The following is a 14,808-nucleotide window of genomic DNA, read 5'->3' as shown; positions in this document are numbered from 1 at the left end:
AACCCGCTTAAATATAGTAGGAAAGAGGCTAGTAGGTTAATAAGTTAAACAATTAAGCGACGTTTTGGCAAACAAATCGTTAACAAACACAAAATCTATTATTCTATTTTCACCTATCATGAAATAGAACTGGGATTCTCCAGAGATTTCTAGAAGTACGGAATGTCCAACTAGTTGCCAAGAAGAGGTGTGTTCAATTTAAGTCCGCCCCGTTAACTCAGTGGTTACGCGCCCGGCTCAAGATCACGCGCGCAAGTTCGACTCTCGGGGTGTACGCTTGAGCAACGCATTTTCAGGACTGTACTCCATTCAGCGGCAACTAGTGAATGGAATAATTCCCCAGCAACAACACTTCAACAATCGGACACTTCACTTTGCCAATCTCGGTAACCGGTCTTGCTTCAAGAGCCTCTACATTCTACAAGTATGCGAAACTACCAGGAATTACCAATCAAGGCTTTGTCAGTCCGATGATAAAGATTCAAAACCAACCAAGTGTTGCCAGATGATGTTCTAACATTTCCGGTACAGTGATACTTCAAAATAATGGTAGCCCAAGCCTTGGAGATTGAAAATGATTCCAAAATTAATTTAAAGCAATTTTCATCATCTCCATCAAACTCAGATTAATTTAATAGGATTCAATAGCAATATTCAATACAAGTACAGATTTGCTTTGAATGAGGTGATTCAATCCTATCAAGTTATTGTCAGTCATCTGTTTGTGGTATTGTAAAATTACTTCTCTCCCAAAGCTAACTCATTTACCTACAGAACTTATAACTAAAATAAAAACATTATTTATTATTTGACACATGATGCTTTATATCCATAATGCGACGTAGTCTTTATCGTCCGACTGCAACATAGGGCGCCACGAGGTTCTGACGTGAAAGCCGTTAAAGGAAGAATTTCGACTGGACACTAATAAGAGGACTGAGGATTTCAAATAAGACACGACTGAAGAAAAGAATAGAACATCAAAGAATTCCCATTATTTTCTTCCTTCTCTGCTTTTAAAAACAATGTTGGGCCCTATGAAACATCCGACAGCGTTTAAAACTACTTCCTCGACCCCTCGTCAACGTTACTACTTTGCGCTTTTATATTGACGTAACTCCGGGCACAATACATTTATTTGAGTTGCAAGCTGATTATCTTTAAGCTGTGTAGCTTCACATGAAATCTAACACCAGTGATAGGCCTATAACAAAATAAAGCTTCACCACTTTTATTTAAATTATCAATATTTATTATTGCACCAACAAGTTAGAACATGTAGGCCTACGTACTGCATATCACAAAATTTTGGCCATAACATGAAAGTTAAAAGACAATATTTGTCAACTAGTTTAAGCAGTCTACGTTATTAAATCTATTCATATCATACTGAAGTGCTGCATTTGGAGAGGTTTGATTGACTGTAGTTGGCCAAACATTCTAGGGCTAAAGAAACGCTATTGAGTAGCCACCATAATGAAGATAATATTACAGTAGTTAACTAATCACCTCGTATAGGCTACTGTAGCTAGGGTTCGATAGGCTTATTTTGATTTAGGAAAAGCTTACATGATTATACTGTATAGTATAGTGTACAGTGTACACACAACTACAGCAAGTCCAAAAGTTTGGCCTATTTAAGTTTTTAACAAAATGCAAAGTGTTGATAAATGTGACAAAATGCGCAGTGTGGATAGATATGACATAGTAAGGAATAGGCCAATAACAGTTTTACCCATTGACTGAAACCACAATCATTAACCTTGCCAATGCAAACATTCTTAGAAGAGCAGTATCGGGTATTTTATGGCAAAGGACAGGGTTTTACACCTATGTAAGCTATATGCTTTTTCTTATAGCTTACTCCTAGATATGGCTTAGAATGTGCGATGATATTATTTGTGTGCAGCGTGTTTAAGCCACTCTAGGTGACTAATGAGAACACAGAAAAGATTACAATAATTGAAATTGGATCTATAAAAGCGTGGTAGAATTAATTCGTGACGAAACAAGATGTACATCAGGAGACTGTAACACAGGAGCACTCTCTTTAAAGGAAATACAGTCTTTGACGCAAATATCCTCAAAGGAAATATCCTCTTTGAGGCAACATTTACGCCCGAGAGGCAAACTGTAGCCTAGCATCCGGCCACTGAAGGTGGCTTAGAATATACAGTAGCATGTACTTTACACAATTCTTCATATTGTTCATTTTATAAATGCATACATTCACAACTATCATATAACTGAATTACCGCAAGTGCGGTATAACCTTGTGTAAAGAACTATCAGGATAGGCACCAAATAAATTTGAAATACAAAACTTTCTGAAAAAACAAAACAAACGCAAATAGCTTACAACGTTGGCTTTAAACCACAATTGAAATGACAAAAACTTCACATAATAACACAATTATTCTGTTTATAACGTAAAGGAAGTCTCTGGCCTGGCTATGCTTATTGTGTTCTTCTCGCCGTGTCAATTATTTTGTACTCGTGCGTTGTTCACCAAAATAAAACAGTTCATCACCGTTGTAGGCATGGCTGTGGAGTCGGAGTGATTTTGGTGTGTTAGGCGTCGGCCAGTTATTAACCGAGAAGTCGAAGTCGTATATTTTTGCCAGACTCCACAGCCCTGGCTGTATATAGCATATCTATTATAAATGCTTTTTTGACGTCTTTTTGTTCATACACATTTCCCTTTTTATGGGCAGCAAAATCTGACTTCATAATCCAAGCAAGCGATGCCGTCCTTGTTTTCACACTTGAATCCGATGTCGACGTTGACCTCGATATTTGGGAGCGTGACGTCATATGACGTCATACAATTCTCGAGTCGCGCTTCTACAGAAGTTGGTTTATCACAAATCTTCCCGGGATGCTTCCTCCTCAGTTCAGGAAGAGTCTCACAATCGCATGCTCCAGATGGATCGTCATCATTGAACCACATTGTCCAGTTGTTGGACGGACAGTAATCTGCAACCAAAGATATTTAATAACTCCTAGCCCTATTCGCAGTTTCAAACGCTTCAAATTTAAATTACTTTGAAGACAATACTTAGGCTCCATGTATCAACTTAAGAACCCCATCTGGGAGTAATTGCTTAGAACTATGAAAATGCAGAAAGCTATAAACGATATATAAGAACATTCCATATTGTAAGTGGCCAATTGAAAGTTGTAATTTCTATATTTGGCCTGTAATCTAAATACCCAACAAAATAACAAAATTATTTATCTTGTTATCTCATTTCCTCCGTCTGTTTTGTTGCAAGCTTCAATCAAGCTATGAAATATGACATTTAATTTGTTCGATTTAACTCTCTTACCAGGTGATTCCACTTTAGCTAGTTGCAGCGCATTGGCGACTTTTCTGATGAGTTGGAACGTTTTTACCGAAATCACATTTGTTTCGTTTGGTGATAAATTATATTCTGCGATAACCGATCGCAAACACACCACTTTGTAAACACGTACGTCATCAACTTGAACGGTAACCGCGATCCCAACTGTGACATCTGAATACAAAAGTGGTTGTTGAAAGTTGTTTCTCTCACTAAATGAAATCCGTCTCAAATAATTGTTAATATTTATAATTATAGGCATGAAAATCACCAGCCCGTAATAAGAAAGTGCAGTTGCATCAATGCATGTAACTTTATCGGAAAGCTGATTTATTTAACATTTGGTTAGAATTATTATTCAAAATTTTAGAAACGAATAATTTGCAGTCGAAAGTATTTCGCTATGTGTTTACTGTCAACGGAGACGTCCGAATGCATGAAGACTTAAATGCTTTGATGATTCAAAAAAAGATTTGATTAATGAATAAACTTAAATTTGATATGAAATTGGCCAATTAGTCTTTCTAAGATATGCGTGTATGTTATGTGATAAGCACATCATCAGCCTAACAAGGTTTGTGTTTTAATTATATTTTCGTGCTAAAAATCTATTGATTTAAATTACAATAGTCAAAGCAACACGCTAAAATTAATCAACTAAAAAAATTGACTTACCGAAAATTCTGCTGTACAAAATTTGAACAGAGCTTGCCGTCTTTTTCAATGACGTAAACACAGAGGTGGTGACATCATTAGTGACGTTCAAGGAGAAATTGTACTGCTCCTTCATCTGACCCGTCACAACAACTCGATAGACCCAATTGAAATCCACTCTAATAGTGATGGTGGCTAAACGTTTTCACAACGTACGTTTACGTCACACAAACACATTTTACTTTCTAAAGATGATTTGCTCGTTTGTCAATCTTTATGTGAAAAGCCGGCTAAGCTTAAGTTGCATTTTTTAAAAGGGGGTTTTGCTTTGTCTTTGTTAGAATTACAAATATAGCAGTTATCTCTTTGACTGAGAAAGTTTCTCTTAGGCCGGCTGGCCTGACCCAACTCTGATGTCAAGTAAAAGTTTATAGTCTTGGAAATTGTGTTTCATCCCACTACTTCATCACACAGCAGTTGCTCATGCCTGGATACGAACCGTGGTTGCTTGAACTTGAAATTTCGCCATTGGCAACGACAATTGTAATCTCAAACAACTGGTATAAATCCCAATGAATAGACAAGGGCTAAGAAATGGCAATTTTTTTAAACATCTTTATTGACCTTGTCAGTTCGTTATAGCAGAGAAATTGTAACAAAAAAAAAACTTATGCCCCAAACAGAACAAAGGTCTTTGATTTCCTTGCTTCATGCAGTTTTACGCTTGATGCTTAATGCAAAAATAAGCTGCAATTAAACTGTTCAACAGTTATGGTTATTTTAATGAAATGAATATAAAAAGAGTTGTCCGCTTCGATAATTCAGCCGGTTAGGTGCCCGCATTTATAAAAAATAATTCAACAAAGAATCCATAACTTTGAACGAAGCTGGTTCGACCATCGGGGTGTGCTCTAGCTGCACCTAGTGGGTGGAATAATTTACTGGCAACACTAAAACAAAAATCGGAAAATTTGTTTTGTTAATCTCGGTAGTCGGGTCTGCTTCAGTGGTTCAAAAGCTTCATGGTAATAATGTGTGTATTTTTGTATAGCCTAGATATGCGTTGCCTCTCAGCGCTTAACAAAGCAAACAGGGTGAGTGCAGCCGTATAGAAGCGTAGCCTAGTACAATGTCCTTATTATTAGTATGTTGTAGTACATTATCTATTTTTTTGCTGCGTCTTAAGATTTTGTATCACTTTTTAAAAGAAGTCTTTGGTATGACCCGACAGGGTATCGAATCCATGCCTACTGGTTCTGAGGCGGACACTCTAACCACTAAGCTACCGAGCCAATAGTGGTAGGCAAGTAAGCAAAATAGTCATTAATAAATTTCCAAAGATGCTTTCTTGTTACAAACATTTCCAGCATAAGTCAGTTACCTGGGTTGTCAAGTTTCACAAGCTGTACCCCTGTAGAATCGAGACGTATTTTCGCGAACAGCATAGAGGTTACATCATTGATCGTCTGAAGAGACAGCGGATACCGCGAGAAGGTTTCGTCGTTCATGGCAACATGGTAAACGTGGTGGAAATCCACACGAACAGCGTACTGATGATCAGCTACGAACTCTGAAATAACATTTCATCTGTAGATCAGCAAAAAAGGCAATACTAATTGTTAATACAACTATTTTAGGTCATCTTTCGGCCTCACAAAAGCAGTTGGTTGGTCATTATTATCTGCAACGTACAAGCTGGGCTGACTAGTTAGCGTTGGCTAAAGCTCTGCAACTTTAAGATAGTCATAATTATTCAAATGCGTTTTATTATCGTTTCGAGGCCGCAACAAAACTCAATTATTTAGATTTTAAAACAAGGCCGGGAAGAAAATATGCATAAAATTATAACTAAGCAAAAGATTATTGAAGCAAAACAATCTGTTTATAGCAATTTCGTGACGTCATAACAAGTCGATCAATAATATTGTGAAAGTATTATTTGTTATTATGAAGACTGATATGAAGACATTACTCTGGTCTCTGGTTGCAACAATTGGGAGATGTTGCCTGAATCGCTGCCTCATAAGCAAGAAGAAGAAGAAGAATGCTAGTGCTATTGGTCCTGGTTGAATTAACTCATCTTCAGGTCATTATTACGTTACTTAAATGTATGCTATTTGGCTCTGTAGCTGAGTGATTAATAATGATAATGCTGGTAATAAATAATGATGAGCGCTAGAGCATCGATTGTTCAGAAGACCTTGAAATGTATATCAAACTATTGTTGTTAAGAAATAAAAATAAAAACAAAAACATATGTAATTTTTGTTTGTAATTTTTTATTTTATTTCCCGTTTATCTTAAATTTTTCTGAAGGTGTTGTGACCGTGCCCATTTTCTTTCAACTTAATAACTTATTTCGGTCTCAAGCACGTTTTAACGTTCGCGTTTGGTCGCTTCTACCTTTTTATCGACCTTTGCTATGATAACGTGTATTGTTTTTGCTGTGATGGTCAGAAATAATAAAACAACTGAACTGATTGATTCACTTCATAAGGTTGTACAGTATTGTGAACGATTTGTGAGGTGCAATAAATAAGAGACCCTAAAACAACTACCAAATTAACTAAGCTATTTATTCCACAGTTGGCTATTACAATATAAAACAAATACACTTCTTGAAAAGTAACGACTTACCATCTGTAACACCAAGTAGTTTGAACGAGCTTGCTTTTCCTTGGACTCTGGCGAAGATCTCAGTTGATACATCATTGGTGGTGTTTAGTTGCAACAAATATTGTACTCTAATGTCATCGGCAATGTATACGTTGTAAACAAGGTTGAACTCGACTCGTATTCGCACTAAACTCCCCGTTGGGGTGTCGTCTGTAACTAACGTCAAAGTAAGACCTTTATCAAAAAGGTTAAATAAAAATTACAAAAAAAAAATTGCAACCACAATTTAGGAAAACGACAATGAAATATTTTTAGGTAGAGTTCGTTCCACAATTGGCAATTGACAGAGCATAGACCGAACGTCATAATTTATGTTTAAAGGTGCATAAACTGTTTCGGACATTGCCCTGCCAACTCCATTATAGCTCAAACTTATTACCTTCTGTTTTCAATCTAATCAACTTGGCAACAGTAACAGTCTGTCTCAATTCAAGAAAAGCCGCTTGAGAGATTTCATTGGTTCTTCCCAGAATGAAATTGTACTTTCGTCGAAGCTCTTGCGTCACGTACACGTCATAAACTTGGGAGTATTCAACTCGCACGGTTACTTTCACACCGGTTGTAGTAACTGTCAATAAATTTATATTAATTTGCACTGTAGCTTTGTATTCAAATGGCCGTGCCGTTAACAACCAGGCCAACTTACTAGGTACGCGGCCGAGTGATGAAAGCGCTTGCACGACATTCGCAAGGTCGTCGGTTTGACGCCGCTCCACATTGATCTGTTCTAGCTGCTTTGAATACTTTATCTTTGCTTGTGACATTTATCGTATTGCGTATTGTGTATTAAATTACCGTGTATTATAATGTTATTACATCGTGTTGTATAAACCAAAGCTACATGTACTATGTACACTTGTACAGTAGCTCTTACAATTAGCATGTAGACTGTAGAGATATATTAATATATAAAGTACAATCTGACAACAATATGCATTCATTAGTGAAATATTGAGCATATCACCAAATTATAACTTTTTTAACACAAGATAAAGTTGGCCAGAAGTAAATTCATCGTATTCATAAATAAATAAATAAACATCTTTTACAAAAAGTAAATTCGTAAATTAAAAAAAGAAAATAGCAATAATTTTACGCTTTCACTCACCCACACCAATATGGAAGATCTGCAGGAAGCTAGCGACGCCCACTAATCGCTGAAAGATTGAGGAAGAGATATCATTGGTAAGTGTGGAGTGGAAGTTGTAATCTTGTATTGCATCATCCGAGAGGTAAACATGATAAACTCGGTTTTGTTTCACTCGAACTTTTACGCTAGTTCCAATAGGGACTGCAAGACATTAGAGCAGTATACAATGTGACCCTGTTGTTTTAGGTATATCAACATTTTTACAGTCTTAAACTTTTCAAGGTGAATCAATCGTGCCGAATTTATTGTAGTTACTACATCAGTTCAGTCCTGAGCAGGCTTTGACGTTTTTGTTTTGTCGCTTCTACTTTTTTTAGACCCTTTCAATGCTGTAGAAAGTATTATTTCCCCTGTGATGGTCAGAAACAAAAATTTACCGAACTGAAGGTATAGAAGAGACTCATATAGCTTCTCAGATCAGTAGTAGTAAAACTCATTGTTTCTTAACTAGCAAAATCTTTTAAAATTAATTTAGCAAATTGCAATATTGAATCAAAGTAAAAAATCAATTCTAAAATATAGTTTTGACAAGGAGACAAGTGCAACAGCTGTAAAGGGCTTTATTTTCCCCTTTCGCAAATCTCGTAGTAGTAGCGTAAACTACTAGAAATGCATGAAAGCTCATTTTTAATATTTTGTTTGTCAGAAAAATGATTCAGCCTAAATTCTGTCAGATGACCAAAGCCTACATTATGTCAGATGCTATCCCCTTGTCTTTCGAAAACATTTTATGGCTGAAAAATGGTCTTATCTTGCTTACTTGTTTTGTTCAGTCGAATGAGTTGCATTGCGTCTGTTTTGTTTTGGAGCTTCCATAGTATTCCCAAAGTGACGTCATTGACATCGAGAATGGAAGGAAAATACTTTTCTCTCACAGCTTGTGACGCGTATATTCGATATATGCCTTTGAAGTCGACGCGAACCTTTGTGCAAATGCCAATTGGAGTTTCTGTGGATGCGTAACTAATTTGTAGATTTGAAGACCTGAGTTGTGAAACTACTTAAGTCACATTTTATGGAAATTGAGTTATCATCAAAATTATGTTGTACCATTAGTCCAGTCAATCCGGCTCAAAATAGGGTTTGACCCACCACTAATTGCAAATGTTTTTACCCATACATTTTCTGAAAGCTTACATCATACAGAATAACATACTAAAAATCTGCTGCGAAAAATTTAGTGGAACACCCCTTTTTGGGGGTAAAAACAAAATGGCTGCCATGTGTCCCAAAAATCTTCATTTTAACGTATCTTTTTACCTAATTCATGTAATTTAGTTCTGTAAAAGAGCTCGTTCTATATTTCTGGTACAAGGAATTTATAAACAGACACTGGAAAGTTGAAAAATGAGATAGAAATTTGTCTTAATAAAATTTTAAAACAAAATTTAAAAATAAAATGGCCGCCATGAATCTCAAAAATCTTCGTTTTTCCTTATCGCTTAACCTAATTCGCACAATTTAGTTCTGTAAAAGACCTAATTTTATCAAACAATTAATAGTTCAAACCAAGGCATCATCATCAGAGTCAATGTCTTCCATTAGGCCTAATGACGAATTTGAACATGACCCATGACATTCACCACATGCAACTGTACATTCTAAACCAGATTTCCGGCATGTGCATTGAAGTGTAGAACAGCCGGTCTTGCAGTTGCAGACAATCATTTTCAGGAACTGAGATGGAGCTGGACGTTGGTCTGTCATCACAGGCACCAAACTGCCTTCACTAAAACGCCAACCCCACTGTTCCGGTGGCACATCTGTCTCATGACCCAGCCACACCTGCAATTGATGGTATACCCTGAGACTGTGAAACCTCGCTGCTGATGACGTGGGAGGAAGAGAACATGGGTCTACTGCAGTCGTACTTCTTGCTGTCTTTCCACAGAAAATTTGATATCTTAGATCGTCAAGATTGTCATCTTGCTTTCGATTGTAGGCTACATGGCAATTAGAGCCGACTTCCCTGCTTTTACAACATCATTTGCATTTGCAGAGAATGACATAAAAGTTTCTGCAGCTGTTCTGAAGTTTTCATCAGTTCTTGTAACAGCTTTCTGTTTGCCTATCCCAAATACCCTTGAAGTGGTATCACATCCCAACAGTGCATGGGCAAAGAGAAGATTATTTGACACAATGTCTTCTAGGGACGGTACATTACGGGACGCGCAACTCCATTGTTCCGCCAACATTAGAAGGGTCAATTGCCAATTTGACATTTTTGCTACGCTTTTCTGCTGGCTTGCCTTTAACTAAAAACCTTAAATTATTTTAAAATCAACTTCACTTTTCTTATGTAACAAATAAAAAGTACAATATTTTGTAAATTAGAAAAAATCGTAACCCTTCTAGTGTTGCGGATGAGCCAAAGGCGGATGGAGTTTCGCATCCCTATGATCTACAATCCCTAGTGTCTCCAAGAAGTTTTCTGGTGACTGAAATGTTCCAGCACTTTGATGGTTTTTTAGTGCCCTTTTTAGATGCTGTTTGCAACCAGATGTTGTGTGTGGTATTACTCTTCTTGTAATGTATGAGCAAAATCAGAATGTCAGTATCACTTGCTAAAACTACAGTGTCTTGTTGCTGTGCAGATGACATCGCGGTTTCTACTATCAGGACATCTGCATCTCCTCTGGCATGGTGGACAACACATCCTGCTCTTTCGAGTCTGTCCCCTATCATATGGATTAGTCGCTGTTTATTTTTATGATTAGCAAGAAAGTCTTCCTTTTTGGTTTGAAGCTTCATTGTTGGATCGAAGATTACTTCAGCCCCAATCCTACCAACACTTCTTCGGAAGTGAGCACCATCTTTTGTGGAAGGCGAATCTGTGTAACCATCAAACACAACAATACAGGCTCCATATTTGGACATCACATAATCAGTGTACATCTGCATGATTTCATCCCATGCAGCTCCTTTTGTCCAAGGACATGCTGGACTAAGGGCTTAGATGGTTTTGGAACAGACTCAATTGATGAAGACCACAAGAAGTCAGCCAAGGAGGCCTTGTTGGCTGGTCTAATGATGGACTTTGATTCAAACAAGGCTGGTGGAAATGGACAAAGTTCATATTGGAATACCTCTGGTAGCTGATTCGTTGTTGTGCCAGCACAGACTAAACGTTGAAATAGGAGAATGGGATCAACACTCACTAACCTGTCCTTGACTTTGACCGATTCTTTTGCACCCATGGTGATGGCTTGGTGTTTCTTTCTGAAGGAATGCTCAGTCACCTTTACTCCAGGCATTAGTGCAAGAATTTTCATACCAACATCCCATGCTGAGTCACAGTTGACACTGTCATGAGCTGCAATGCCTGTCACTATGCTTCTCAGGCTTGGTGGGCCATCCTTTCGAAATGGATTTCTCACTGTCAAATACTGAATTAGATCTTGAAGATCTTTCATATCTCTGCTCATCCTTGCTGGGGTACTCTCTTTGTGTTGCTCACTGGTGAGAAATTTCACCCCTGTGAACTCTTGCATGGTTTCATTTACTTGGGCGCATGCTGGTGCAGACAGAACCCAGATGAGTCGTTGTGTCTCTGTCAATCCACGCCCCCTTGTAAGTCCACCCCTTGACTTCAGGCTCCTCATTAGACATTGTTCGATTGTCAGGTCAGTCCAGAGACCAGCCCAGCATCTGTCTGTGTGACAAACAACGTGATGTCCTTCCATGAAGTGCTTGTGGACAAGAGGCATCTCACTCTGAAGTTTGGTCATCTTGGCTAAGTACAAGTGGATACTTTTCACATAGTGATTGTGACCTGATGCTGCCAAGTACGGAAGCATTTCATACATGGACTGCAGATGCAATGTCCATAAGCCTAGTCGCTCTGCTTTAATGAATCTGCACAGGATTGTGACCATCGAAATGTATTGTAGCCAAAGTCGTGCTGTTCTAAATTCTTTTAGGGTGTCTTTAGTTTGCTGTACTTTCTGTTCTAAGCACTGGAGCACTTCATTATGATCTAAATCTGATAGAGACACTGCGCCTAATAGTAGTCGTTTCATTGGATGCCTCAACTGAAGAATCCAGTGGTTGTCCTGTTCGTGGTCATTTGAAAAGCACCCATCGGACCCAGGAATATGAGACAAGTTGATATCTAATACTGACGAGGTTAACAGTGCATTAAGGGCTGCATCCACCAAAAGATGTCCTCTGACTGCGCGACTCACTGCTTTTCCGGACAGCATGTGGACCACTGAATTAGGTGCATAAACTATTTCCAAGAGTTGTTGAAGTCCAGTTCCGTTCATCAAATGTCCAATGCTGCCGAGGTAGCTCATCATGGTGTGAAATCCTCCGAGTCTTATCACAGATGTTTGAGTTCTGGCTGACTTTCAACCATGCTAAATGCCTTTAGCCACAATGGTTGATCAAGTGTAATGACAGGACACGCTTTGTATCTGGTTGCATGAGACGAAATGAATTTCAGGGTAGAATAGATGCGTGAGAGATCACTGGGGTCCATGGCAATCATGGGCAGGAACAAGACGGAAGTTTTGCCTTGATGTTCTCCTTGGTGGATAAGTTGCATGAAGCCAGACCATTTAGGACGTGGTACCTTAACCCTTTGGCCGCCAGCACTCATATATGAGGGCAAAACTAAACATGAAAAATCTTCAAAACCACTTTTCCGATTACGGTGGTTAAATTTAAGACTTTTGGGACTTGTGGAGGCCATTTTATTTTTAAATTGTTATAAACTTTAAAAAGACACGTTTTTGTCTCATATTGCAACTTTCCAATGTCTGTTTTTGGATTCCTGTATAGAATGAGCTCTTTTACAGACCTAAATTATATGAATTAGGTGAAAAAATATGGAAAAATGAAGATTTTTAGGACACATAGCGGCCATTTTGTTTTTACCCCTAAAAAGGGGGTTTCACTAAATTTTTCGTGGCAGATTTTTAGTATGTTATTTTGTATGATGTAAGCTTTCAGAAAATGTACGGGTCGAAACATTTGGAATTAGTGGTGGGTCAAACCCTATTTTGCATGGACTACATGGTCAATGTCTGTTTCCGCACAAAATTTGATTTGATAAACGGCTTAATTTCGCTATAAGACACGCTGATGTTTTTGGATAGAAATAAAAGATTAAACAACGTTGAAAGAACTTTAACTTGCTTATTCTCAAAAGTCGTGTTTTTGGACGTAAGTAGTTTTGCATCTCAGGTTTTCAGTTTGTGTGGGCCTAAAAACAACTAATAGTTAGCAATTCAGAAACAACGTTTCAATGTTGCAATTAGCCGCACTTACTAATCGTACTGCCTGAACGTGAATGAAGTGAAGACTGTCAGTCAATAAAGGATTAAGCAATTCAACTAATGATTTAGAGATATTTAGTAATATTGTCACAATCAATGTTCAAGGCCTCGCGACCGGCTGCTTTGTATCTTGACCGGACGTGCTGTTTTAATTGTTGAATTCTTGAGCGATGTGTTATTATCTGTTACTATCTCGTAGTAACCTCTGATTGCAAAATCTTTATTATGTAACATACTTCCAGATCATTCTGTAACATGCAATCCTGGTATATTCTTTTGGTTTTCACAATTGCCAAATGTCGTTTGTCATGACGTCATAAGGATGTTTATCAGTGGATCTTTGATTGCGAAATCCTTATTACGTGACGTATTTCTAGAACATTCTATCCTACATGAAAATCTGGAAGGTTCTTTTGCTTACTTCTCATGTTTTTCCAGGTGCAAGGTTTATGACGTCACAAAGATGTTTTGTGTAATGCAACTTGACAGAACAATGAGTTCTTATGATGTAACATTACGTAACCTTCTTGAAGTTACTAGACCAAACAACCTGCTATAAATGGCGGTGTAATTTGCGCAATTATTATGAGAGTTTATTATTGTAGTAGTGGTAGTTAGTAATAGACGCAAAGATTATTGCTGATCGAGAGTTGAAGTTATTGAATACGAAAAAAGCAAAGTTTATGCTAATATAATTTCTGATTGAAATTAGAATCGTATGAGAAGCTGTGAGTGGATTAATCTATTGCTGTTCACTTCTACTATTACTTTGATTAGTTGCTGAAAGTGCTGAACCATTTGTTAAAGTCCTTCAAGAGTTTTTATTATCATTTCACTAGTAGAACTATTCGACCATTTGATTGACTGCTTTTCGGTTATAACCCATTAAACTACGTCATTGAACCTTTCCAAGTCTCTTTTTTGGTAAGAGATAGAAAGAAACTGTGACAAATATAGAAAGGGAAATTTTAAAATAAATAAATAATGTATTGTTAAATCAACCGCAGTGTAAAGGACAGAGAAAATGCTTTAATCGTATTGCATGCAGAGTACCTTGGCAAAGTAAAAAATCCTATACTTCGTGTTATTTTTGCATTTATCTGTTACTCACAAGTGATACACTGATAGGCTGTTTATTTTTGCAGTAATTTTTTACCAGTAACAAATTATTTTGTTAATACATTTGTTAACCGAACTGGATTCAAATTGAAAAAAAATGACGAAACAACAATAGACAAAACTTTATTACAGAAATTATGATATAAACACTGCACTGACGAGACCGGAAGGTCGAAACGGTGTACGCTGTCTGCAACGCTCTTGGTTTACGCCGACTGAGCACTTTACTAGGGGCACCTTGCTATGCATTGCTCACTGCTTGCCGTTTGAGCACTTTGGCAAGGTTGGCAGTAGTACTATTTTTGGTGCTTACGTACCACAAATAGGAAAATGTCACATGGATGTATATACCTTCTGGGCCTTTCCAGTGTTAACACTGCACTGACGAGACCGAAAGGTCGAAACGGTGTACGCTATCCACACTCTCCCTCCACAGGTACCTCGACTCCCCAGCCTGGCCCTCGCGACCTAAGCTGGTGGACTTAACCCTCCGGGTGCATCGTCACCCCATAAATCACGCCGCTCCCCGCCGCGGGGTGTGGCAGGCCGGTTTGCTAAAGTCTTCGACCTGGCTATGTTTGTTTGT

General features: G+C 37.9%; 1 protein-coding gene across 1 annotated transcript; it reads right to left on the bottom strand.

Annotated features, from left to right (window-relative positions):
• Positions 1-1,224: 1,224 nt before the first annotated feature.
• On the bottom strand, positions 1,225-10,701 carry LOC145785956 (uncharacterized). Its single transcript, XM_082597652.1, has 9 exons — positions 10,386-10,701; positions 8,585-8,773; positions 7,783-7,965; positions 7,054-7,242; positions 6,636-6,830; positions 5,380-5,568; positions 4,020-4,193; positions 3,330-3,518; positions 1,225-2,976 (listed from the first exon to the last, which is right to left on the bottom strand). The coding sequence occupies exons 1-9, from the start codon at positions 10,699-10,701 to the stop codon at positions 2,705-2,707; spliced, it is 1,896 nt and encodes a 631-aa protein (XP_082453778.1). The 3' UTR covers positions 1,225-2,704.
• Positions 10,702-14,808: the final 4,107 nt, after the last annotated feature.

The sequence above is a fragment of the Aplidium turbinatum genome, chromosome 2, assembly GCF_918807975.1.
Source record: "Aplidium turbinatum chromosome 2, kaAplTurb1.1, whole genome shotgun sequence".
NCBI classification, from domain to species: domain Eukaryota; kingdom Metazoa; phylum Chordata; class Ascidiacea; order Aplousobranchia; family Polyclinidae; genus Aplidium; species Aplidium turbinatum.
The sequence above is the reverse complement of the archived record's forward strand: the minus strand, read 5'-3'. Positions and strand labels throughout refer to the sequence as shown.